The sequence below is a fragment of the Thalassophryne amazonica genome, chromosome 17 (assembly GCF_902500255.1).
Source record: "Thalassophryne amazonica chromosome 17, fThaAma1.1, whole genome shotgun sequence".
Taxonomy (NCBI): domain Eukaryota; kingdom Metazoa; phylum Chordata; class Actinopteri; order Batrachoidiformes; family Batrachoididae; genus Thalassophryne; species Thalassophryne amazonica.
Genome location: NC_047119.1, coordinates 40614434 through 40641649, shown reverse-complemented (window position 1 = coordinate 40641649; position 27216 = coordinate 40614434). Strand labels below are relative to the sequence as shown.

The window sequence follows — 27216 nt, the reverse complement described above, 5'->3', positions numbered from 1 at the left end:
GAAACTTGGGATGTCATTAAGTAATAAAAAAAAAAATCATATATTATACCTTTTTCCGACTATCCTTTGGCAGGATTTTCTTTAATATTATCTAATATTGTTTGGGCTGCGTCCAGAGTTATGATAAAAGAAGCATTTGATGCCCCCCACCCCCTTTTTTATTGGCATGTCAATACAAAATCAGTTTCAGCAAAAGTGAATATGTGAGCTATATTCAATAAAAATATTTGTAAGTGTACTGCCCAGTAGAATACCACACAAATACAGTCGCAAATGTTGTTGTTCATTCAGTTGCCCCCGGTTTTGTTTGGGGTCGCCACAGCGGATACAGCCAGATCCGCATTGGTAATTGCCACAAGTTTTACGCCAGATGCCCTTCCTGACGCAACTCCAGTTTTACCTGGAGAAACACACACAGCCGCTGGTGTTCCAAAGAGGTCTCCCATCCAAGTACTAACCAGATCCTGCTCTGCTTAGCTTCTGAGACCTGACGGGATCAGGCTGACACAGAGCAGACTGGCTGCAAATACAATTGCAAATGATCATGCAATATTAAAATGATTGTGTAAAACACTTTTACTCATACTTTAAGTCACGCTTTTCTTAAAATAGCTGTTGAGGTCCTGCACATTCAGAAAAATCACGCATAGAATTCATATTATCATTGAAGTTGAAATTCATCACACATTTTATTTATTTATGAATATTTATCAGGTTTTCATCGTTTTTAATGCTTTTATGATGCATTAAATCTACATAAAATACAAACAAAACCACCATGCTACATAATTAATAAAAATAAATCATGACACAAAATGAAAAGACAGTCATTTATTCTTACCAAGAATTAGGAAAAACAGTGCAGACAATTTACAGCTATACAGCAATCAATCAATTAAACAAACAAACCAAACTGTAACCTTTATATGAGAACAACTGAAACACATTGAAACACTGAACAACTGATCAATTGAAACACATTATGAATTTTATCTACATGACGTGTTAATGATTTTGATGATTAGAAGTATGAAAATTATCATTTGCTTCAACTTTTGTTTTGTGTCTCATATGAAGCTGAAATCGAAGCAGTTTGAATTTATCCCCAACTCGTTGATTTGGAACATCTGCAGTTTCTCCAGCAGACTCTGGGTGGCGGTGTGCTGTCTCCTAGCACATCAGTGCGGCCTCCTGCTAGTGGAGCAGATAGAATTTAGTCATAGTCCAAACTACACCTTTTTGGAATCTTTATGATGAAACAAATAATGTGGTACAGTTTTCAATGTGACTGGAGCTTTTTTAAAGTTTGACCCCTGTGTAATTCTTCAATTCAACCACTACCTGCCCGCCTATTGAAAATCCAAGTGGCCAGTCGGTTTTTTGGAAAAGAGTAAGAAATATTTGTGCCGAATTCAGTGCTTGTTTCACCATTTGAAAGACTCCTCTGTAAATATTCTGTTATCTGCTGCACTGTGCTGAAGAAAACTGACAGTGATTTCAGATTGTCAAAAACGGTCCACATCTGTCATCATGACAACAAAAATCCAGGCTGTCCAACAAAATCAGTAACTTTCAGGTTCCGACGTGAACGGGAGAGCGGGTTTAATGTTTTTAATCAGTCGCGTGCCCTGTGGCGGCATTTCATTGTTTAACTTTAGCCATTTTATTTCTTCAAGGGTTGGACATAAGAAAATAAACTGATCACAATAAGGAAACTTCCAAATCTTTTCTGTACATCCTATGACTGCTGGGATAGGCTCCAGCCCTTTATTGTAGACCTTAAATTGTAGTAAGCGGTTGAAGATGAGTCAGTGAGTATCTTTCCTGTGACCGAGTTTGGCCATGTTCTCTTTGCAAGTTCAACCAAAGAAAAAAAAGACCTTTCCATCCTGGTTTGATCAGACTTGTACAAAGTGATTTTAATGAACATGCAACTTTGATGTTCTATCACACGATATCAGTACGAAGATAAAGAAGAACAACAACAACACAATCCCATTAACCTTTAATCTTGTAGTCTCAGCTCCATGAAGAGACTAACCCTCTGCCAAAGCGTAAAAACACCACTTGCTTTCTACAGATTTTTTTAGAACACAAATACCACCCATCTATAGATGTTTGTGATGTCATATGGCCAGAATGTTAGAGATCAAAGTTCTACCTATCTCATGTTTCAATGTGGTTGAAAAAGGAAGCTTTCTCGACTTGGGAAGTCTGGGTGGACTCCTGATGCAGGAGGTAGGTATCCAGAGACCAGATGGGCTGCAACTGAGGTGGTTGGTGTGGGAGGAGCTTAGAAAAGCCACAGAGAGGTTGGTTATTTTTGTTGCTAGCCTGAAAGGTTGTGAAAAGCAAGTTGTTCTCAGAAGGACTGCTGAACATTTCCTGAACCCAGCTCATACCAGTCTGTGGATCCAGAGAAGGTTGTCAGTCACCTCCCATGCTGACTGACGCTCTGAGGTGAAGCGTGTCCTTAGCCAGAGGTGAAACATGGGTGTGTCCTTGCGCTTCACCAATTCTCAACACTGAGACACCTGCATGCTGGATCATGTACAGAAAAACTCGCCACATGACTATGGTGGAAGCATAAATAGAATTTGCAGATTTGTCATTTGCACGCCGTCAGGTGTAACCAGATGTAAAAGTCCTACCGTGTGTTGTTTCTACCTGTGCGCCTACAACAGGTGATTTCACTGATTAGCTCAACTAGTTGAATTAACTGGGAATCAGATGATTAAGCAGGTGGATGGAACAAATATGTGGTTGGACTTTAACTCACTGAAGCTGGGATTAGACCCCTCTGGTTGGAACTCTTGGGCAGCCACTTTAACATATGCAACATTCTTGGCTGAAATCTTTGTCTTTAATCTTTGGGAAAATATCAGGATAATAAGGAATTTTCTTGACAAGCTCCATGACTTGTTTCTTGTCTTTGGCCTTGTTGTTGAACACGTGGCAGCGATTTCCGCACAGCCTGACCATCTGACACAGGTTAGATTGTTGGTTGATGTATTCCTCCACACTCTGGCCTTTCAGGTCCTCTCCATGTGTCAAAAGGACAATGGCTTTGTCTCGGATCATCCAGCCCAGTTTTTGTTCCAGGCGTTGCACCATGTACCTCTCATCTTCCGTGTAGCGGCCGAGCTGCAGAACCACTAAATAGACACACGCGCTCTGACAGCAATATGCTTTCAGTCGCTCGATCTCTTGTTGCGGAACATTGAGTTTGTCGTGAAAGAAGTCTGGCGTGTCGATTACTCGGACCTGTGACCCAAACAGCTTCTTCATAACTCTTATCTCACACTCTTTGGTGACGGGCATCGAGCTTGGCACTGAAGTAAAAGCTGTGGGAGGAGATTTTGCTGCCATCAGGATGGTGTTTGCAGATGCGCTCTTTCCGGTCCCAGACTGTCCCAGCAGCGTGATGGTAAATGCACGGTATGTGGTGTGGTTGCTGCCGACTGTAGAAGGCTGGGGCACGACCTCATCTGGTCAAAAGATTAAAAAAAAAAGATGTTAGTTTTAAAAGAAAATTCTGTGAACATTTTGGGCATTTGTGTGATTTAAATATGCTGGAAAAACAGCACAATGAGAATAATATGAAAAAAAAGTGACCCCAGAAAATCTGTTAGTCACCCTCACTGATTATCTGACCAAATGTTAAAAAAACAAAAAAAAAAAACAAAGGTTCAAATAAAAAGATACAGCTGAATCAGACAGTCTGATCGCTGTTGGCAGGCTGTTCCATAAAAGAGGTGAACAACATGAAGAGGTTCTTGTTCTTTGCCTTTGGAACACACAACAGTCCTGCATTCTGAGAACACAGAGACGGGCTGGTACACAGGGTTTCACACACCAGCTTAAACACGAAGGAAAAACGACTTGTAGCAACTGGAAAGGATGTGCAGCAGGTTTGTTAGACAGAGTGATGTGTTGTTAGTACCGTTGGAGTTTTTGGGTGCGTTTGCCACCGTTTCTGCAGGTTTGGTGACATTCTGCTGTTGGATGGATGGATATTGGCACAAAGCCACTGTGGAAATGAGAGATAAAACAGCTTTAAAGAACAAACAGCACATGTAATATTTAGGTGAATATTTCTTTGCAAGTCTGACTTTGAGCAGACTCTTGTAAACTATGGTTGGATATGTGATGAATATTCTTGGCAGATTTGTTCAAGTTCAGTTAAATTTACTAGTTTCCAGTCCATCCATTTTCGTCAGGATTTGGGGAAAGCACAACCATCTTTGATGTGTGTTTTGGGGACGCTGTCCTGTTAGACCACATGCCACCCACCTTGTCCCCATCTCCACTGGCTCTCAAATAGCCCCACGTCATGATGCTTCCACCACTGGGCTAAAGGATGATTCAGTGCTCTTGGGGTTGAATGCTTCATTTTTACTCCTCCAAATTACAACAACAAATCCAATCAAAATGCACTTTTGGGGGCCTATACAGATATTAGGAATTAAGCATTTATGTTACCGATATATACAGTTGTGATCAAAAGTTTACATACCCCTGTTCTTAATACCGTGTGCTGCCCCCTTTAACATCAGTGACAGCTTGGAGTCTTTTGTTGTAGTTGTGGATGAGGCTCTCTGATGGTAAAGTTGCCACTGAATATGTCTTGGACTTTATTTACATAAATTAAGAAAGAAATACAAACAGTATACCAGTCTTTCCTCACTCTTCTCCTTCTTGCACAGTCACTCAGTTTTTGAGAACTGTCTACTCCATGCAGATTTACCATAGACTTAATTTAATCTTTATTTAATCAGTTTAGTCCCATTGAGAGCAAGATCTCTTTTGCAAGGGAGACCTGGACAATTATAAAATTTCCAATTCACCTAACCTGCATGGCTTTAAATGTGGGAGGAAACCCACGCAAACACAGGGAGAACATGCAGAAAGGCCACAGGTGGAAATTGAACACATGACCTTCTTCCTGTGAGCCAACAGTGTGAACCACTAATCCACCGTGCTGCCCTGTTTTTCACATTTATTTGGTAGAACAAAAGTTTTCATATCGCCAAAAAGAACACCAATATTGAACTGAATTTTTTGTGTCCATTTCATGGACCCTTTGCGTCCCTCAGTGTATTGTCACATAGGGCTGCATAAACTCAGTGTAATCGGTACACCACATTAGGCAACTCTGCTTTGGCCCAGTGCCAAAGGGGCTTTAGTGATTTTACAGTCAAGCTGGGGTTTGAACTGAGGAGCCTCTGGTCTCATGCCCAACGCTTAAGCACTAGACCATCACCTCCCCATAGGTGTGATAGTCACAAATGTCTTACCAGGAATATTTATTTCTTAATTTATTTACATTGGTTTGCTCTTTATATACAGATAAAAGACAGCAAGATGGAGCAGCTACATACCTGCTGTGCAGTTGTTATAGGGAGGAGATTCACACCTGAAAGAGCAGCAACATATTATATAAATGTACAAAATATTAAATAAATCATAAACTCAGTTGTGTTTTCATCCATTATATTTGGCAACTATTCTGTGATATATATATATATATATATATATATATATATATATATATATATATATATATATATATATATATAAATGTAAAAATGCATGAATCTTTGTAGTTTATGCTTGACTTCAGGATCAGAAAAACTCACAACTTCAACGTTTGAGTGAATGAATAAAGAGCTTCACATGTCCTTAATGGGACTGTGCATGACTGTCTACTGAAGTTTAAGGAATGTGAAAGTAAGAATGCTGTCTGGTTTGCTTTTCAATTTGGAATGTAGAACGACTGACTGACGGTAAGTGACTGAAAGCTGGAACTTCCTTGTCAGAGATGAAGCCAAACAATGTCAATAATGTCAGCAATAAGGCAATGAAACGTAGTGGTTCTGGGATAGGTTTCACTGGTGTGTGACAGAAACACGGATGTGAGTTTAAATTCATTATGTAAGTGTTCATTATGTTCATTAAGTATGTAACATGTAACTGACTGAGATCTCTCAGCTCATACCATTTCACCAAAAGAAGTAAAATATAATGTAATCTGCACACATACAGTGAGGCAAATAAGTATTTGATCCACTGTCAATTTTGCAAGTTTTCCCACCTACAAAGAATGGAGAGATCTGTAATTTTTATTGTAGGTACACATCAACTGTGAGAGACAGAATAAAAAAAAATCAGAAAATCACACTGTATGATTTTTAAATAATTCATTTGTATTTTATTACATGAAACAAGTATTTAATCACCTACCAACCAGCAAGAATTCTGTCTCTCACAGACCTGTTAGGTTTTCTTTAAGAAGCCCTCCTATTCTGCACTCTTTACCTAATTAATTGCACCTGTTTGAATGTGTTACCTGTATAAAAGACACCTGTTCACACACACACTCAATCACACTCCAACCTATCCACCATGGGCAAGACCAAAGAACTGTATAAGGACACCAGGGACAAAATTGTAGACCTGCACAAGGCTGGGATGGGCTACAGGACAACAGCAAAGCAGCTTGGTGAGAAGACAACTGTTTGGTGTAATTATTAGAAATTGGAAGAAACACAAGATGACTGTCAGTCTTTCTCAGTCTGGGGCTCAATGTAAGATCTCACCTCGTTGGGTAAGGATGATTCCAGAACTACATGAGAGGACCAGGTCAATGACCTGAAGAGAGCTAGGACCACAGTCACAAAGATTCCATTAGTAACACACTATTCCATCATGGTTTAAAATCCTGCAGGGCAGCAAGGTCCCTCTGCTCACCCCAGCACATGTCCAGGCTCATTTGAAGTTCACCAGTGACCATCTGGATGATCCAGAGGAGGCATGGGAGAAGGTGATGTAGTCAGATAAGACCAAAATAGACATTTTGGTATCAGCTCCTCTCGCCATGTTTGGAGGATGAGAACAGCCCCAAGAACACCATCCCAACCGTGAAGCATGCAGGTGGAAATTTTTTGGGGTGTTTTTCTGCAAATGGGACATGATGACTGCACCGAATCAAAGGGAGGATGGATGGGGTCGTGTATCGTGAGATTTTGAAAAAGAACCTCCTTCCCTCAGTAAGAGCATTGAAGATGGGTCGTAGCTGGGTCATTATATGTTTATTACAGCTATGACAGGCCGTTCAGCTGAGTGCACTGGTCCACCGCTCAGAGACATGCTGACGCAGTGCACAGCCATCTGATTGGGCTGTTACAGCCATGATAACATAATATTACAGATAGATCTTCTACAACCCCAATTCCAATGAAGTTGAGACGTTGTGTGAAATGTAAATAAAAACAGAATACAATGATTTGCAACTCCTCTTCATCCTATATTCAATTTAATACACCACAAAGACAAGATATTTAATGTTCAAATTGATAAACTTTATTGTTTTTGTGCAAATATTTGCTCATTTTGAAATGGATGCCTGCAACACGTTTCAAAAAAGCTGAGACATTGGTATGTTTACCACTGTGTTACATCACCTTTCCTTCAAACAACACTCAATAAGCATTTGGGAACTGAGGACACTAATTGTGAGTGTCATGATTGGGTATAAAAGGAGCATCTCCAAAAGGCTCAGCCATTCACAAGCAAAGACGGGGTGAGGATCACCACTTTGTGAACAACTGTGTGAAAAAATAGTCCATAGTTTAAGAACAATGTTTCTCAACATTCAATTGCAAGGAATTTAGGGATTCCTTCATCTACAGTCCATAATATAATCAGAAGATTCAGAGAATCTGGAGAACTTTCTACCCGTAAGCTGCAAGGCCGAAAACCAACACTGAATGCCCGTGACCTTCGATCCCTCAGGCGGCAATGCATTAAAAACCAACATCAATGTGTAAAGGATCTTACCGTGTGGGCTCAGGAACACTTCAGAAAACCATTGTCAGTTAACACAGTTTGTCGCTACATCTACAAGTGCAAGTTAAAACTCTACCATGCAAAGCAAAAGCCATACATCAACAACATCCAGAAACACTGCCGCCTTCTCTGGGCCTGAACTCATTTGAGATGGACAGACACAAAATGGAAAAGTGTGCTGTGGTCTGATGAGTCCACGTTTCGAATCGTTTTTGGAAATCATGGACGTCGTGTCCTCCGGACAAAAGAGGAAAAAGACCATCCAGATTACCAGCAAAGTTCAAAAGCCAGCATCTGTGATGGTATGGGGGTGTGTTAGTGCCCATGACATGGGTAACTTACACATCTGTGATGGCACCATCAATGCTGAAAGGTACAAACAGGTTTTGGAGCAACACATGCTGCCATCCAAGCAATGTCTTTTTCAGGAAGGTCCCTGCTTATTTCAGCAAGATAATGCCAAGCCACATTCTGCACGTGTTACAACAGCGTGGCTTTGTAGTAAATGAGTGCGGGTACTGGACTGGCCTGCCTGCAGTCCAGACCTGTCGCCCATTGAAAATGTGTGGCGCATTATGAAGCACAAAATACGACAACAGAGACCCCAGACTGTTGAACAACTGAAGTCGTACATCAATCAAGAATGGGAAAGAATTCCACCTACAAAGCTTCAACAATTAGTGTCCTCATTTCCAAAACACTTATTGAGTGTTGTTAGAAGGAAAGGTGATGTAACACAGTGGTAAACATACCACTGTCCCAGCTTTTTTGAAATTTGTTGCAGGCATCCATTTCAAAATGAGCAAATATTTGCACAAAAACAACAAAGTTTATCAGTTTGAACATTAAATATCTTGTCTTTGTGGTGTATTCAATTGAATATAGGTTTGAAGAGGATTTGCAAATCATTGTATTCTGTTTTTATTTACTTTTTACACAACGTCCCAACTTCATTGGAATTGGGGTTGTAAATCATGAAGTGGACTGACAATAATATCCATCATATGATGCGCATTAAAGCTGTGACAGGCCATTCAGCTGCGCGCGCTGATCCACAGCTGTGTGACGCATATGGACTCACAGCAACACAGTGTTTTGGGTATGATTGCACAATGTTCACATCTACATCATAAAATGACTGTGTACCACAGACTTTGCACATTACAATATTTCCTTTGTGCATCCTGAAGGGGATGCAGTTGGCAGGATTAGACGTGGCTGACCATGGCGATTTCCCTCGAAGGAGATCAGACTGTTTCAAATGCTGTTTTGATGGTGTGCAAATATTTACAATGCAGTCAGATTGCAGTTAGAGTCCACCTCGACTGGTGTACAATATTTTTCCACCTCAACTGCACCTTGACTGCTTTGAACATGAGCTAAACATTCGGGCCGGCCACACGAATTTGCCTGACGGTTTGGAATGTATGCAGAATGCTGTCGGAGGGTTACGACTGCGCCTCGACTTTGCCCGATTAGAGATCAAATTTACATTCGGACGGCATTCGGACTCATTCGGCTTCTAGTGTGACAGGGGTATTAGTGTTGAGCACAACCAGGGCCCACTGGTGGCGATCACTGCTGTGGTACTCTGCACAGGGTTCAGTGTCAGCTCATGTTTTCTAAAATTGCTGTGGATAAACACCTTTACCCCACAAAAATCATTACTTTTAAAAACAAAGATGACTCAAATTATATCTTAAATATTACCTTTATGTTTAGTGGCATCACATTTAATGATTTAGTACAATATTCATCTGTATTTGCTTGCTGATATTTTTGGTGGCCATATTGAAAAATAGACATTTTTAAATTTCATGTGGCAAACAGTTTTTTTTTTTTTTTTTTTTAGAAAAAAAAGGGCTTCTCAGAAGAATTTATAGTAAATGTGGTGCTTGTATCAACGGAATGATTCTTACACTTATTACAACTTCAACATTTTCACCACATAGACACACTTCTGATGGACAAGCTTCTGTTCATTACAGATAAGAATAAAGAACATTTTACCTGCTCTTGCTTAGAAAGTGCTTCCTTGAAGTCACAACTTCTTCACTGTACTTGTTGTAGGTGTAGTTGTAAGGCCTGGAGGTGGAACACCACTGCGAACATTTCCTAATCAGGTTATCATCGGGGACCGTCATGTTAACCTCTTCTTGCAAATGTTCAGCTCTTTGGAGGCTTTGCATGTCTTCAAATATGACCACCAACTTGGTTGTGATGGTATCTCCAAAGATTCTCTTCAGTTTATTGATGTCTTCTGCCACTTCGTTCTCTTGAGTGTTTTCTGAACCCATGACCAGTATGAAGAGATTTGGGCCGGGATGAGATAGAGCCATGCAGTCAATAATCTGCTGGTCTGGATGAGGACATTCTTCATCAAAAATGTCTGGAGTATTGATGATTTTGAATGCTTTGTTCATCTCCATGGAACAGTCATTTGACACTGTGCAAAAAGCTTCATTATCTAGGATGATATTTCCAATGAAATTCTTGAAATGGGCATTTTTTCCTAACAGAACAATGATTAGATTCTTTGAGAAATCTGTTGAAACAAAACAAAAACTTACTTCATTTGAGAGATTTGGTACATAAGCTGTTAAACCAACTCAGAAAAGCTTCCAATGTTAAGTTCTTTCAACGGTCCACAGACCACAGAGACGGGTCTTGGTGAGTACTTGGGTGGGAGACCTCTTAGGAAGACCCTGGGGGGTCTCTGTGTATCCAGGTAAACCTGGAGTTTCATCAGGAAGGGTATCTGGTGTAAAACTTGTGCCAAATCACAGTGCAGATCTGTACTGGACCCACTGTGAAGACTCTCTATCGATGGGGGCACCCAAAAGGCAAAGAACAACATTGACAGGCAAGTCTGGGATTTTCCTCATCAACATGCTACATTTTTCATTGCTTTATGTTGTGTGTATCAAAAGTAAGTCCTGAGGCTGGTTAGTGCTGTTTCATATATGTGGATTTTGTAGCATGAAGCGGATGGGAGTCCACGACTCCGCCTCGACAAGATGCCAGGTTACTTCCCTGGCCAGTGCCATTACTCATTTACAGGTGAGTGGACTGGGGCAATAAAGATCAAATGTCTTCTCTAAGGACTCAGACTGACAGCATGAGTGGGATTTGAGCCCAGGTCTACAGATTCCCTTACCAAAAAATAGTACTGATAAGTATATAAAAAGTAAACTAGAAGTATACTTGAAACATACTTGCATATACTACTTTTTGGTAAGGGATGGCAGAGCAGCTCTTTAGTCACTCAGCTACCTGCTCTACAAAATAAAGTGCACAAAGTTCTATAAAGGTGTGGATCACACCTGACCAATTAACTCCTGAGCCTGGAACTTCTGTTGAAGTGTCACAATTGGAAACAGTTTTTGATTGATGCTCATGCCCCCATAGTCACAAAATGAGGGCTTTGAACCCATGTCAACAATATGAACCAGCTGTTGGGTGAAATACACTTGGAAGCGGGAATGTTCTGATGACTTCAGGCAGGCGGTGGTCATAATCTGACCTCAAACCCAAACATGATGCTATCGACCCTCACAGTCATGAGTTCTTAAAAATGCTCCATGCACAAAGTTCAAAATTGAGAGATACTGTATGTGTAATAATTCTAACTTGTCAGAGAACCACATCTGCATGAAAACGCCAACTCTTCACTGACCAAACCACAGTCTCTCTGCAGAATTTTGGAAATGTTCATCAACTGCATTTTTGATTTTGCTGGTAGAAAAAAGAAAATCTCAAAATTCTTTAGGTGACTGCTGCACCATTACCTTAAGAGTTGGTAGTTTGAAGTAGTTTTAGTGTTCTTGAGCAAGACTCTGAACCTTCAGAGCTTCCAGTGTGCAGGTAAAACAAAAAGTGTGGAAGCAATATGTAAATTTTTCCATCGATCATCCACGTCACCTTCTCAGGAGGACCTCAACCCCATTATTTAGAAACTCTAATCCCAACAAATATTTAACTTCATCACATGTTAAAAAATAACACGTTTATTAATGTAACTATGATGTAACAAACATGATGTGTTTGATAAGTTGCAATAAAACTAACTGAAATCACTTACATTGAGATTTTCGTTGAGCCATAGCGTCAGACAGTGTTCAGGTTTCACCAAAGAATCTGGATCATCTGAAGTCAGCCAGAATGACTTTTACAAATATACACTGAGGGGAGACCAGCCCAGTGGGCGGAGTTATGAAATAAGCTCTGACAAAACTAAGACAGCAACATTTCTGCCTTCATTCGTTTGGCAGAAATGGGACTTATTCACTCTATTCCACGCGGTGAGCTTCCATCTTCTCTCAGCTCTCAGATCCTAATGCCAAGGTAGAAGATCAAATATTTATTGTACTGGGTATATTTTCATGAAAATTATTGGTGTTTGGTATTTGCAGGTCCTCCTCTGAGGATCGTGATGCTTGGAAAAACTGGAGTTGGGAAAAGTGCTGTTGGTAACACTTTGGTTGGTAAAAAACTGTTCAAATCTTCTGCAAGCGCCAAATCAGTGACGGAGAACTGTCAGATTGAACGAGTCAATTCCTCCAGAGTGATTCACGTGATTGACACACCAGGCATTCTGGATACCACGAAGACAGCTGAGACCATAAAGAAAGAAATCATGAAGTGCATCCAAATGGCATCGCCGGGTCCTCATGCCTTCTTGCTGGTCATCCAGGTTGGCCGCTTCACAAGAGAGGAAGAGAACTGCGTGGAAGCATTCGAGAAGCTCTTTGGAGCCAAGGCATCCAAATTCATGATTGTCCTGTTCACACGTGGTGATGACTTAAGGGGCCGATCCATCCAGCACTATGTCTCAAACGGTCACCCCAAACTACGGGAAGTCATCAACAAGTGCCACAACCGCTACCACGTCTTCAACAACAAAAGTCGAAACAGGACTCAAGTGGTTAAGTTGATTGAAAAGATTGATGAAATGGTGGCAGCGAATGGAGGTCGCTATTTTGACGATGAAATGTTTGAAGAGGCTACTGCCAATTTGAAACTTCAGGAAGAAAACAAACAGGAAGAAGAGGAGCAACAGATCACCACCACTGAAACAGAAGAGCAGGTGGTGAGCAGCTACATTTCTCATGATTTGATGCGGAGAGTCATCCTCTTCCAGGCCATCATTGCTGCTGCCATGCAGGATAATCCCATCCTGCCTGCTCCACCCTGACTTCTTCACAAACACAGACTATAATTAGACTTTTGTGAAATTTCATACTGTCTTCTTAAGTTAACTATTTAAACAGTTCTTTTAGTCAGACAGGGAAGATTGTTTTACCTGCTTTACATGTTTTGGCTACTTCCTGTAGCCTTCCTCAGAAGCGTCACAAGATGGGGAAGTGACGTGTCCTGTAGGCTGCTACTTCTTGGTTTGGCCAGACAGCAGGGGGAACCTACGCCCCCTACTGTCTGACGTCTTCTCCAGGACGGCATCCCATGTATGTGATAGGGTGTAGGCCCCCTCATCCCGATTCATGCTTCTTGGACTTCGCTTGCGGATCTCGATGGCCTCTCTGATCCAGCGGTGGTATTTGTTGCTTTCAGCACGTATGACCCTGGCATTGGTTCAGTCCATGATGTGATTTTTCCTCTTGCAATGGTCAGATATGGCTGATTTGAGATTTTCCTGCTCAGCTTGTTCTTTTATTGCTCTTGTTTGTCTGTTGGCTCTCTTTTTCACATTCTTTTTGATGTTCATTTTTCCTTGTTCCAAATTGTCTCCCTGTCTCCCCAATGTATGTGTTGTTGCATGATAGGCATGGTATTTCATATATTACATCGCATTTGTGTTCTGGTTTTATCTTGTCCTTGGGCCTGACTAAAAGCTGTCTGAGTAAGTTGGAGAGGAAATGGCGTCTCACTAATTTAGAAGATCTTCACTTAGCCTGGAAAAAGAGTCTGTTGCTCTATAAAAAAGTCCTCCGTAAAGCTAGGACATCTTTCTACTCATCACTAATTGAAGAAAATAAGAACAACCCCAGGTTTCTTTTCAGCACTGTAGCCAGGCTGACAAAGAGTCAGAGCTCTATTGAGCTGAGTATTCCATTAACTTTAACTAGTAATGACTTCATGACTTTCTTTGCTAACAAAATTTTAACTATTAGAGAAAAAATTACTCATAACCATCCCAAAGACGTATCGTTATCTTTGGCTGCTTTCAGTGATGCCGGTATTTGGTTAGACTCTTTCTCTCCGATTGTTCTGTCTGAGTTATTTTCATTAGTTACTTCATCCAAACCATCAACATGTTTATTAGACCCCATTCCTACCAGGCTGCTCAAGGAAGCCCTACCATTATTTAATGCTTCGATCTTAAATATGATCAATCTATCTTTGTTAGTTGGCTATGTACCACAGGCTTTTAAGGTGGCAGTAATTAAACCATTACTTAAAAAGCCATCACTTGACCCAGCTATCTTAGCTAATTATAGGCCAATCTCCAACCTTCCTTTTCTCTCAAAAATTCTTGAAAGGGTAGTTGTAAAACAGCTAACTGATCATCTGCAGAGGAATGGTCTATTTGAAGAGTTTCAGTCAGGTTTTAGAATTCATCATAGTACAGAAACAGCATTAGTGAAGGTTACAAATGATCTTCTTATGGCCTCGGACAGTGGACTCATCTCTGTGCTTGTTCTGTTAGACCTCAGTGCTGCTTTTGATACTGTTGACCATAAAATTTTATTACAGAGATTAGAGCATGCCATAGGTATCAAAGGCACTGCGCTGCGGTGGTTTGAATCATATTTGTCTAATAGATTACAATTTGTTCATGTAAATGGGGAATCTTCTTCACAGACTAAAGTTAATTATGGAGTTCCACAAGGTTCTGTGCTAGGACCAATTTTATTCACTTTATATATGCTTCCCTTAGGCAGTATTATTAGACGGTATTGCTTAAATTTTCATTGTTACGCAGATGATACCCAGCTTTATCTATCCATGAAGCCAGAGGACACACACCAATTAGCTAAACTGCAGGATTGTCTTACAGACATAAAGACATGGATGACCTCTAATTTCCTGCTTTTAAACTCAGATAAAACTGAAGTTATTGTACTTGGCCCCACAAATCTTAGAAACATGGTGTCTAACCAGATCCTTACTCTGGATGGCATTACCCTGACCTCTAGTAATACTGTGAGAAATCTTGGAGTCATTTTTGATCAGGATATGTCATTCAAAGCGCATATTAAACAAATATGTAGGACTGCTTTTTTGCATTTACACAATATCTCTAAAATCAGAAAGGTCTTGTCTCAGAGTGATGCTGAAAAACTAATTCATGCATTTATTTCCTCTAGGCTGGACTATTGTAATTCATTATTATCAGGTTGTCCTAAAAGTTCCCTAAAAAGCCTTCAGTTAATTCAAAATGCTGCAGCTAGAGTACTGATGGGGACTAGAAGGAGAGAGCATATCTCACCCATATTGGCCTCTCTTCATTGGCTTCCTGTTAATTCTAGAATAGAATTTAAAATTCTTCTTCTTACTTATAAGGTTTTGAATAATCAGGTCCCATCTTATCTTAGGGACCTCGTAGTACCATATCACCCCAATAGAGCGCTTCGCTCTCAGACTGCAGGCTTACTTGTAGTTCCTAGGGTTTGTAAGAGTAGAATGGGAGGCAGAGCCTTCAGCTTTCAGGCTCCTCTCCTGTGGAACCAGCTCCCAATTCAGATCAGGGAGACAGACACCCTCTCTACTTTTAAGATTAGGCTTAAAACTTTCTTTTTTGCTAAAGCTTATAGTTAGGGCTGGATCAGGTGACCCTGAACCATCCCTTAGTTATGCTGCTATAGACGTAGACTGCTGGGGGGTTCCCATGATGCACTGTTTCTTTCTCTTTTTGCTCTGTATGCACCACTCTGCATTTAATCATTAGTGATCGATCTCTGCTCCCCTCCACAGCATGTCTTTTTCCTGGTTCTCTCCCTCAGCCCCAACCAGTCCCAGCAGAAGACTGCCCCTCCCTGAGCCTGGTTCTGCTGGAGGTTTCTTCCTGTTAAAAGGGAGTTTTTCCTTCCCACTGTAGCCAAGTGCTTGCTCACAGGGGGTCGTTTTGACCGTTGGGGTTTTACATAATTATTGTATGGCCTCGCCTTACAATATAAAGCGCCTTGGGGCAACTGTTTGTTGTGATTTGGCGCTATATAAAAAAATTGATTGAATTGATTGAGTTTGGTGTGTGGTTTTACCGGTGTATTGATATTGTATTTTTTCATGACTCTTTGGATGCATTCAGTGACCCCCCTGATATATGGCAGTGTGACTATGGCCGGTTTGTTTTTGTTGATAGTGTTCTTTTTCTTCTTTTGTGCATGTTTTTCTGTGTTTTGTACCTGTTTTTTACCTTTTTCTATTGCCCATTGTGGATACTGGCAGTTTGTGAGTGCATTGTGTATGTGTGTCTCCTCCTCTTCCCTGTCCTGTGTATCTGTGACTATGGTGGCCTGGTTGTACAGTGTTCTGACTACTGACAACTGTGGGGTGTTCTGATGTCCAGAGCAAATATTGGTCCGTGTGAGTGGGTTTCCTGTGTATTTTAAGTTTGATGCTGCCGTCTGTGTTGTGGTGTATTTTTAAGTCCAAAAAAGCTATTTCATTGTTTGTTTCCTCTTCGTACGTGAATTTGATGAGGAGGCTACAGGAAGTAGCCGAAACATGTAAAGCAGGTAAAACAATCTTCCCTGTCTGACTAAAAGAACCGTTTAAATAGTATAATTAGACTTCCAAGAACAGAGACTTTTTTCCAGTTACACACGGGTTTATTAGTTCAAATTGAAAATATTTATTCAGGGATTTCTCTCAGAACTTCATCAATAAATATTTTATACAAATGGAAGTTTTTTGGGGAAAGAACTTTTAAAATAAAAACTACAATTACTGGATGAATGGTCATTTAAAACCATTTAATTCATTATTTAATTAACAAAATAATAAAGTTAAGGTGTCGGAGGAATCACACGTTTTTGTGAATATGTTTCTTGGTGATTTAATTTCAGTACTGTCACTTTAAGAGTTATCATTATGTCATTCTGTTTCGTCTGAGTGACAAAACAGTTTATTTTCTAGTTGTACATTAATGAGACCTGAACTGATTAAACTGGATTTATGTGATTATGCTGCTGATTTGTTTTGCTCAAAGTAAATAAAAACTTCTTTTAAACAATTTTCAAAGTTTCCAGACATTAAAAAGGAAACTTAAAACACCCGAGGATACTGAATAAAATATTAAAATTGAAAGAGTGGCTGAATATATTTCAGATAAAATATGAAAGTAGTGTTTTCAGTACATTTTATTTCAGTGGCTGGTGGTTTTTATTGTATCCACATACATACACATTTTGTTTTAAAACAGTGAAGCTGTAAAAGTTTTTGTTTTGTTTTGTTTATTTTTCCCTGCTTGAATTTCTGTGGTTTCATATTTCACATCGTTGAGCCAGCTCTTCATGTCATTGAAAAAATAGTAAAGTCAGTGCCAAACCATGAAAATGCTTGACAATGCTTGCTTTTTGAGTTAGCTGCATGCTAAATGAACACAAACTAGCCTCCATATTGCTAGTTAGTGCATTTACTGGCTGGCAAATGACAAATGATAAACAGAGAAGGCCAGAAGGACTGACATCCTGTGTTTGTGGATTGAGAAAAAGCTTATGACAGGGTATCAAGAGAGTTGTGGTAATGTGCAATTCAGGAAGTCTGAAGTGGCAGAGAAGTATGTGAGGGTAGTGCAGGACATGTACAAGGATAATGTGACAGCAGTGAGATGTGTAGTAGGAATTGACAAACTCATTCAAGGTGGAGGTGGGATTACACCAAGGATCAGCTCTGAGTCCTTTCTTGTTCACAATGGTGATGGACAGGTTGACTGATGAGATCAGACAGGAGTGTCCATGTACTTATGTTTGCAGATGACATTGTGATCTGTAGTGAGAGTAGAGAGCCGGTGGAGTCTAGCTTGGAGAGGTGGAGATATGCTCTGGAGATAAGGGGAATGAAAGTCAGTAAGAGAAAGACTGACTACATGAGTGTGAATGAGAGGGAGCCTGGTGGAATAGTGCTGTTACAATGAGTAGAAGTAGTGAAAGTAGATGAGTTAAAATACTTGGGGTCAACTGTCGAAAGTAATGGAGACTGTGGTAGAGAGGTGAAGAAGAAGGTGCAGGTAGGGTAGAGTGGGTGGTGAAAGGTGGCAGGAATGATTTGTGACTGAAGGACATCTGCAAGAGTGAATGGGAAAGTTTACAAAACAGTAGCGAGACCAGCTATGTTGTACGACTTAGAGACAGTGGCACTAACAAAAAGAGAGGAGTCAGAGCTGTAGGTGGCAGAGCTGAAGATGTTCCGATTCTCTTTGGGAGTGACGAGACTCAACAGTATTAGGAATGAACATATCAGAGGGATAGCTAAGGTGGGACATTAGAAGACAAAGTCAAAGAAGCGAGACTGAGATGGTTTGAACATACACAGAGGAGGGACCCAGGGTATATAGGGAGAAGGATGCTGAGGATGAAGCCACAAGGCAGGAGGAGAAGAAGGAGGCCAAAGAGGAGGTTTATGGATGTGTTGAAGTAGGACATGCAGGTGGTTGGTGTGACAGAGGAAGACACAGAAGAAAGGGTGAGATGGAAACAACTGATCTGCTGTGGTGACCCCTAAAGGGAGCAGATGAAAGAAGAAGAAAGAAGAATGGAATTGAATTAACTAGCAGAGGAGGCAAGGACTAGCGGAAGGTCTGGATTGGTGGGGGAGGTGGGGACAAGCGGAAGAGGTGGGGCCTAGCAGAGGAGGCGGGGACTAGAAGAGGAGGGGGGACTAGAAGAGGAGGTAGGGACTAACAGAGGAGGCGGGGACTAGAAGAGGAGGCGGGGACTAACCAGGCTCCTTTGCTACTTGAATGATAAATCTGAAGTGACTATTTTTTTACACTCTAGTCTTAAGTTATATTCAAAACTAAATCATTCCACTTTTTGAACAGTAAAACCCTTTATAAAACTGAATCTTGTTTCATGGCTGTCTCCCGTTAGCTAACACCGTAGCTTGACGTGAAGCCCTGAAATCTTGTTTTTCACCTTTAATATACGAGATTAAAACTCAAGTGGATCATCAATGAACCATGTCTGACTCTGTTCCACTTACAGTAAACTCCAAAGTTTGTTCAGCGGGTTATTTGACATTCTTCGGTGTTCTGAGTAATTGCTCAACAACCACATTACAAACCAGAAAAACAACAAAGCGTCTCATGCTAATCAGCAGCTGTAGTCAGGTTAGATTGCGTCCACTGGTACTACGTGCTGCTGGATCCATCATGCTCTAGAACCTGGGTGGCAAACATCCCCACCTCTTAGCCCAAAGGCATGAGCTCAAAAATGGTTCAATAACGGATGTTTTGCAGAACAAGCCAAAAAATTTGGATATGTCCAGAAAATTGTTGTTGTTTCATATTCTAACACTCCTCAAAAATCCTGTGGCTTTTTCTGAATCCAAGATGGTGCCCCCACTAAAAACATCTTTTAAACATACAGTAGTTTTGCTTCTAAAAAGGTTGAAAACATTTTAGATTGAGATCCCACAGATCTACGGCTCATTTCATATCAAGTGTGAATGTACGGACCTGTCAGTGTTCATGGATGCAAACCTCTGGCCACAAAACGCGTTTGTTTGGTGGTGGAGTGAACAGAAACAGCATGTGCAGCAGCTAGCTGGACTGCCAAATAAGGATGGAAAGGAGAATGATAGATCCCTGCCTAAACAAACTGTATGAAGTCACTGCTGAACAGGTGTTTCTTTACATAAACTGTGACTAAATACGAGTATTTATTATGGCTCTTAAAATCATAAGCTATAACTGTAGCGGTCTGCCAAAGACCTATACCAATAACAATTAAAATAATAACAACCAAAATAATAAATAAATCATAAATAATAAATAAATAATAATAAATAATAAATATAATAATATTAATTATAATAATAAATAATAATAGTAATAATAAATAATAAGATAATAACAACCAAAGACCTATAACAATCTACTACTCCGTCCAGACATAGGTGACAAGCTACTAACTAATATTAATACTAATAGGTGACTTGCTACTAACCACAACTATCCCAGGCTATAGTCCGCAGATTCAGACATTTGGTGTATGTACTTGGCTGAGGAGCCAATGGTGCGAAGCTACCATCTGTGGGATTATGACTGAATGCCTCCAAGTCAGAATCCTGCCTAGACGAAGTGATACCGAAGAACCTGGTGCTAAATCACTTGCAGATGACTTGATTCTGTTTCCCAAGTGGTTGGCCTAGAAGTGGTCCCATGTCCCATATGTACGGACAATGCAGAGCAAGATGTAAATATTCTATTCGTTATATCAAATCAAATAAGCAGATGCTCTGTAAGGAGTCACTCGCAAAAAAGTTATCAAACCATGATTACAATAACTTCTGGAAAGAAATTAAACTTATGAACAACTGTAAAACTCCCCTTCCAACTATTATTGATGGCATCTCAGGGGAAACACACATTGCTGAGCTCTGGAGAAAGCATTTCTCAAGTTTACGTAACAGTGTTGAAAGTAGGAGTGACTGGAGTCAGAGATTTGATTGTAACTTTGAGTTTAAAGATGTGTATAAGAGAGCGAGAGATAGAAGCTGCTATCAAGAGGCTTGATTCCAACAAGTCCTGTGGCTTTGATGGTGTATATGCAGAACACCTAAAACATTCTTCTGACCGCCTTCACCTGTTACTTAGCATGTTTCTGACCAGTTTTCTAGTACATGGAATCTTGCCAGATTCTATGTTATGTGATGCTTGTCCCTGTCATTAAGGACAAAACTGGTAAAATTACTGCAAAAGACAACTACAGACCAATTGCAATTACTAGAATAATTAGTACGGTTGTTGAGATTATTTTGATAGATCACATGGAAATATATCTTGTGACAAAGATCAATTTGGATTTAAGATGAAACTTGGCACTGACGTGTATTATGTGCCTTCAAGGAGACAGTAGATGCATATCACACACTTAATGTCAGAGATTTTTGCATGTTTTTAGATGCCAGCATGGCATTTGATCTGGTTAGTCATAGCATACTGTTGCATGGTTGCATACTGTTTGAAAAACTTGTCAGGAGAGGAGTTCCTGGTTATGTTGTAATAATATTGATATTTTGGTACTCTTATCAGCGGATGTGTGTCAGGTGGGGTAACGTTTACTCAGATTACTTTAGTGTGTCATGAGTGGTCAGACAAGATGGGATCTGCTCACCTTATGTTACTGAGGCTACCTGTAAACAAGATGGTGTGTTGGCCAGAATACAGGGATGAAGACACCAGACTCCAGTATGTCCTTCAGCTGATATTCATGAACATATTTACAAATATTTGCAGTTAGGGAGGGTGATGGAGTGAAGTAAGTCTGAAATAACTAACCAAATAATATTAATTAGTTCAAAACATTACAGCTCTCAATTATTATAAACAAATAAGATGCAGCCACTCATTGGTATGGACACACAGCATGTGAACTCCAAACCAGTAAATCACTACAGAAAGTAGTGAAATGGCACCATCTAGTGGCGATAGAAAATGACTACAACATGGGGACCATATGGACACAACTTTCACCATAACTCATTTCAGCATTAATATAACAAATAGTAAAACGCGTAATATCGTGAGATGACTCTGTAACATGCATACACTTGTTTACAGGCTCCTACTTGTGCATTATAATGACCGCGACTGTACCGGAACTGGCTAACTGAGTCACACACAGACAGTCCCACCGAATAATAAAGGATGAATAATGAGCCACGCAGCAAGTTTTCTTTGCTACGAGAGGGTTTCTTCAACTATCGTGGGAGAATAGGTCTCTGAGTGGCTCTTCAGTTAACGAGGCTCCTCTCTGAGTGTGGCGCTAATTTCAAGATGTTCAAAATTTAGCATAACAGAGTGTCACAGTTTGTGTACGAGTTACTACAACGACTTGGAGGCATGTGCGTGGTGCTTAATGCCGCATTCACACCGCACGCCACGTAAGCAACAGGTTGCCATGTAATCCCTATGGAAGGACGCGTTGTGGCGCCACAAAGGTTCAAGCCATGCAGTGTGATGCGATGGACGAGAATGAATCGATTTTGAGCAATCAGCGCATTTGTGGCGCAATATCGCGTCGCCGTCCTCCCCGTGTTGAAAAATCTGAACTTTTTCATCTTGTCACGCCGCGATGACCAATTGGACTGGATATGTAGTAACGTGAAGATGTCTGGAGTTTATACTTGATGTGGACATGTCTTGTCTCTGGCAGCCAGCCTGTAAGCAGGACCTATGTCCCTTTTGTCCTTTATTTCACAATTATGACAGAGTTTGAGGGGAGAGCGAGCAGCAGCGGTAGCAGACAGTTTTTTTTTTCACATGCGCGTGTGAACAAATCGTCCGTGAAGATTATTTTATTAACTACACAGATGTATAATAAAACAAATGGCGAGTGGTTTATAACACAATTATGACAGAGTTTGAGGGGAGAGAGAGCGAGGAACTGCAGCAGCAGCCAGTGTTTTTTTTTTCACGTGTGTGCATGAACGAATTGTCCGTGAAGATAATTTTATTAACTACACAGATGTACAATAAAACAAATGGTGACTGGTTTATAACACAGTGACAGAGTTTGAGGGGAGAGAGAGAGCGAGGAACCGCAGTGACAGCCAGGGTTTTTTTCTTTTCTTTGTTTACATGTGCACGTGCGAACGGGACAGGAGGTCCTCAAACTGGAGCTCCTGCAGCTCCAGTTATTTGCTGCAGCCCCTGCAGCAAATAATGAAACTCCCCAAATTGGGAATGTCTCATGAGGATGTCATGAACCCAGGGATGGTGCTGCTGCCGACGTTTGTCAGCTTTCCACAACAAATAGAGCACAACAACTCGCTCCGTGTGATCAGGGTTCACCATGTAGACTTGACGGCGAGCGGAATGGAAGCTCCTCCTATTTGATGACACATTGGGGTGAATTTTTCGCAGTGAAAGCAGAGTGACACACCGGGCGATGGTGGTGCGTCCATCGCCAGGCGAGGGAAGTGACGTTGTGGCGATGCGTGGTGTGCGGTGTGAATGTGGCATAAGAGTTTGCTAAAAGCCCATTATCCGTGCGCCTGGCAGCTACACAGGACCAAGAGGCTATTTTTGGAGCAGCTGCCCTCTTGCGCACACAATTCCACCTGCTCTGTGCATTGGACACTGTATATAAAACAATTATTTTGTAGCGGATTAATCATTTTCTGCCAAACCTTGGATGCTGAAAACACCTATAATCGCTTCTGGAATCACAGAGGACTGTTTCATCTGGATGCTTTTTTCCCTTCTCTTTCCTGCTCCATGTGGAATGTATTTTGAACAGCTTAAGGTAACTATTTTTAATGGATTTATAGCTTGATAAAACAGTTCCTAGCTGTAAAAGTATGTCTATAGTTGATTTAATATGTTGTTAATGGATCACATGAGCTCCGCTGTGTGTGTGCACTGCCTAATCACGCTCTAAACGAGCATTTAGGCAGAACGCCAGCTCACAAAAGAGTGATTTTTCAGTCAATATTGTACGAACACAAATTTAAAATTTGGAATGACTGCATGAAAGTGGATGTGTGTTTAAAGCTGCAGAAGAAATAACTCCTGCGAAGCCGCGAGAAGTAGCACAGAGCTGTGCAGCAACACAGAAGGACAGTGCGCAAAAGACCGATTTTGAAGACATAATACAAAGTTAAAAGTTGTATCACGGTGACTTGTAAGCTGCGGACAAAATAAATAAAGAAATATAAATATGTATATATTTAAAGTGATCCACAGGTGTATATAATTAAAGCGGCCACCTCATTCTGTATGCAGAACGTGACCGTGCACAAAAGAGCGATTTTGCAGAAATCAACGGATGAACACAAAGTTAAAAGTGGGATCACGGTGTGAAAATGACTGTGTTAAAAGTCAGGGAAAAAATAAAGCCAGCAAGCCACGGATGGAAAGGAAGCCAGTGAGAAGAAGCACAGAGGCGGCTGTCCATGAATGCACAACAGCAGCGCATGCACAAAAGAGCGATTTTGCAGAAATAAATTAACAAACATAAAGTTAAAAGTGGGATCACGGTGTGTGTGTTTAAACCCGCAGAAGAAATAAAGCCAGTGAGCAGCACAGAGGCGGCTGTCCAGGAACCCTTGGTTCGGTTCTAGCTGGTCTGGTGCATTACAGGTGGACAGCAGCCTGGAGCGTCTATTTTTGAACTGTGTGAAAACCCACACTTTAACCCTTAACGCCCGAATTTATATAGCTGTATATAAAAAAATATTTTGTGTGTGTTTTTGCCTTTAAGTAGATGGTAAATAATGTTGAGATTATTAATTTCACTTTTGCACAAAAACTAGATAGTAATATTGGGTATTCTGGTAATGACTTTATGTTATAATGTTATAATAATAATAATGATGGTATGTTGCAAATTTGCGACAACAGGCATACAGGTCAATTTGGTAAGTTGCATATTTGAGTCAGAGATTGTAGCATATATGCGACGATGGGCGTTAAGGGGTTAAAGGGGCCAGGTGTGGGAGGGCTGGAGGTTTGGACCAAGCCCATGCCTAAACGTGCGCCAACATTGCGTTATCATGACGCTATCACAGCACTACATGGCTTAGTGTGGCTGATGCGAGCCATTCGAGGCTCTAATGACAGATCGGTCGTGGCTCACTAGAGGCTGCTACGTGGCACATGCGGGATACAGAGAGGCACACAGAGGCGGATTCATAGCGGATACGTGATAGATGAAAACGTGGGTCATTCTTCGAATAATCGCTGACACACCAATGCGTGGCTCATTATTCATTATTATTCGGTGGGACCCAGGCTTTATGTATCAGCTCTGGTTAGCTGATGTTTTTAGATTTTGGATATAGTTTTTAGAGTCTACGGACCACTATGTATTGTTATTATGCTATGTACATGAGCCCGCAATAAAGTATATTGATTGAAAGACCTTCGTCAGAATCATTATCAAAGGACCTTCCATAAACCTTCTCAGCTGTTCAACTCTACAAACATTGGTGCTAAATTCTGTGTGTGTGAGTGAGTGAGTGAGAGAGAGAGAGAGAGAGAGAGAGAGAGAGAGAGAGAGAGAGAGAGAGAGAGAGAGAGAGAGAGAGAGAAAATGTGAAATCTGACAGAAAGAAGAAATAATCTAAAAGGGGAAATTACACGCAAGTGAGAATTAAACCGAAATTACTGGCGGTCACATTGGATTCCAGTGTGCCTGCCATATTAGTTTCTGACATCTCCAATTCTAAAAACCTCTAGATCATCATGGTAAAGCGGTTATCAAGAGGTTCTTACACATACATTTAATAATTTAAATTTGGTTCCAAACCTTTCCAGGAGCAGAGATATGTAAAAATAAGTTAAATGGCGGCCATATTGCGCACCATCTTGGCTTCTGAAAAAGCCACAGGGCATTTTCAAGGACTTTTAGTATCTGATTCTACTTTCACTGAATTTATCTGAACTATTGGAAGACTATTGTTCCAATCATCTTTCCCAACATGTCTTGGTCAACCAAGGAAAAGACATTTTGCCCAGAGGACTACTTTGCCAACAAATCACTCCATTTGGAACATAATTTTGAAAGAACATGACTTTTATGCAAAGTGACCAAGGCAACTGAAACTTTGGAGAATGATCGTATACAGACTGAAGTTTAATGGGCCTTTCACACTGCATACTTTAGGCCAATCTGTCAACGCTTTCCGATCCGTCAAGATGTGTTTTTAATGCATCCGACGCATGACGTCAGACGCGTCGCTTTGGAAGCAGCAAGGGGCCAGAGATTGCCACGTCACCCTCTGGCTGTTTCCACAATCTGAAAAAAGTTCAGCGATCGCCATCTTGAATTTGTGTCGCCTGAACCACAAAAAAAGCTTTAAAAACAGCAGTAGAACGATTCTCCCATCACCCTGCTGGGAGAAGCTTTTTTCAGCTACTTTGCGGAGTGACACAGACCGAGGGAGGACTGACAACTTGTTGGGATATCGATCGAACCGCGACAGCAGGCCGACCCGCACGGAGAAGCCGGCCTTCAGGCATCATTCCTGGGCAGACCGAGGCAGGCAGCCAGGGGGGTGGAGCAAACCCACTCAGTCCGAAATCTCCCACTTTTTGGATATATGCGAAGTACCAGTTTGCCCAACAGAGTTTAGTTCTGCAGCTTTATCAAGGTGAGAATAATGTAAAAACAAAATGTGATGTTTGCTGAACTGCTGTGAAGGTTTATTGATCGGCTAATGTTAGCGTAGCCTTTTAGCACAGTTGATCTGAGTGAACAGTTTAATTTCTAAATGGTTCAGTCTTTTTTATTTTTACCAAATAAAGCTACAGCTTTTTTCAGACACCACAAAAGCTCAACTTTAACTTATTTTTTCGGGCGTTTTTTTTTTTTCATCGTTTTTTTCCCCTTTATATATATATATATATATATATATATATATATATATATATATATATATATATATATATATATATATATATATATATATATATATAAACTGTTTAGTGTTTCTTTATTTTTAAAGAAATATTTTTATTTGTCCCAATCAGGAACATTTGCTGTGCAGACAACCAAACTTCCATTAATGAGCTGAATACCACGAAGTCCAGTCGAAAGAAAACATCTCTGCTCTTCAAAATAGGACAAAAGTGTCTTCAGCAACACCACCAGAGGTCAAAGCTGCAGAAGAGACCTTCATCTGGTCCCAAGAATTCAGCATAACATCACCTGCTTCTAAATAAAAGGCTCTTTCAACAGCGACTATTTTATTATTTTTTAAAAAGCTGTTTCATTTTATATTTTAACAATAAATGAACGGATCATTAAAAATGTCCACGAAATCAAAGTCAAAACACATTTGCACAAGTACAAGCTCTCCACTTATTGCACTCAAATTCATATTTTAGAAATGACTCTGTCCTGATAACAACATTAAAGGCAATTACATATTTTGGCGAAATTACAAGTTGAAATGACCATTAAAAAAATTCATCATGAGGTTTATGTCACAGAAATCCTACTTTACAATCACACTGCAGTCATTGTTAAATTACACTCAACAAAAATATAAACGCAACACTTTTGGTTTTGCTCCCATTTTGTATGAGATGAACTCAAAGATCTAAAACTTTTTCCACATACACAATATCACCATTTCACTCAAATATTGTTCCAAACCAGTCTAAATCTGTGATATTGAGCACTTCTCCTTTGCTGAGATAATCCATCCCACCTCACAGGTGTGCCATATCAAGATGCT

The 27216-nt window shown here is 40.5% G+C and overlaps 2 protein-coding genes across 2 annotated transcripts; one reads left to right on the top strand and one right to left on the bottom strand.

The window, feature by feature from the left end:
* Positions 1 to 816: 816 nt before the first annotated feature.
* On the bottom strand, positions 817 to 12000 carry LOC117529814 (GTPase IMAP family member 8-like). The gene is made up of 5 exons (XM_034192678.1): positions 11930 to 12000; positions 9859 to 10393; positions 5382 to 5416; positions 3944 to 4030; positions 817 to 3488 (listed from the first exon to the last, which is right to left on the bottom strand). Exons 1-5 carry the CDS (start codon positions 11949 to 11951, stop codon positions 2827 to 2829), a joined length of 1341 nt encoding a protein of 446 aa, XP_034048569.1. The 5' UTR covers positions 11952 to 12000; the 3' UTR covers positions 817 to 2826.
* Positions 11979 to 13819, top strand: LOC117529815 (GTPase IMAP family member 7-like). The gene is made up of 2 exons (XM_034192679.1): positions 11979 to 12149; positions 12261 to 13819. The coding sequence occupies exons 1-2, from the start codon at positions 12122 to 12124 to the stop codon at positions 13040 to 13042; spliced, it is 810 nt and encodes a 269-aa protein (XP_034048570.1). The 5' UTR covers positions 11979 to 12121; the 3' UTR covers positions 13043 to 13819.
* The last annotated feature ends 13397 nt before the right edge of the window (positions 13820 to 27216 follow it).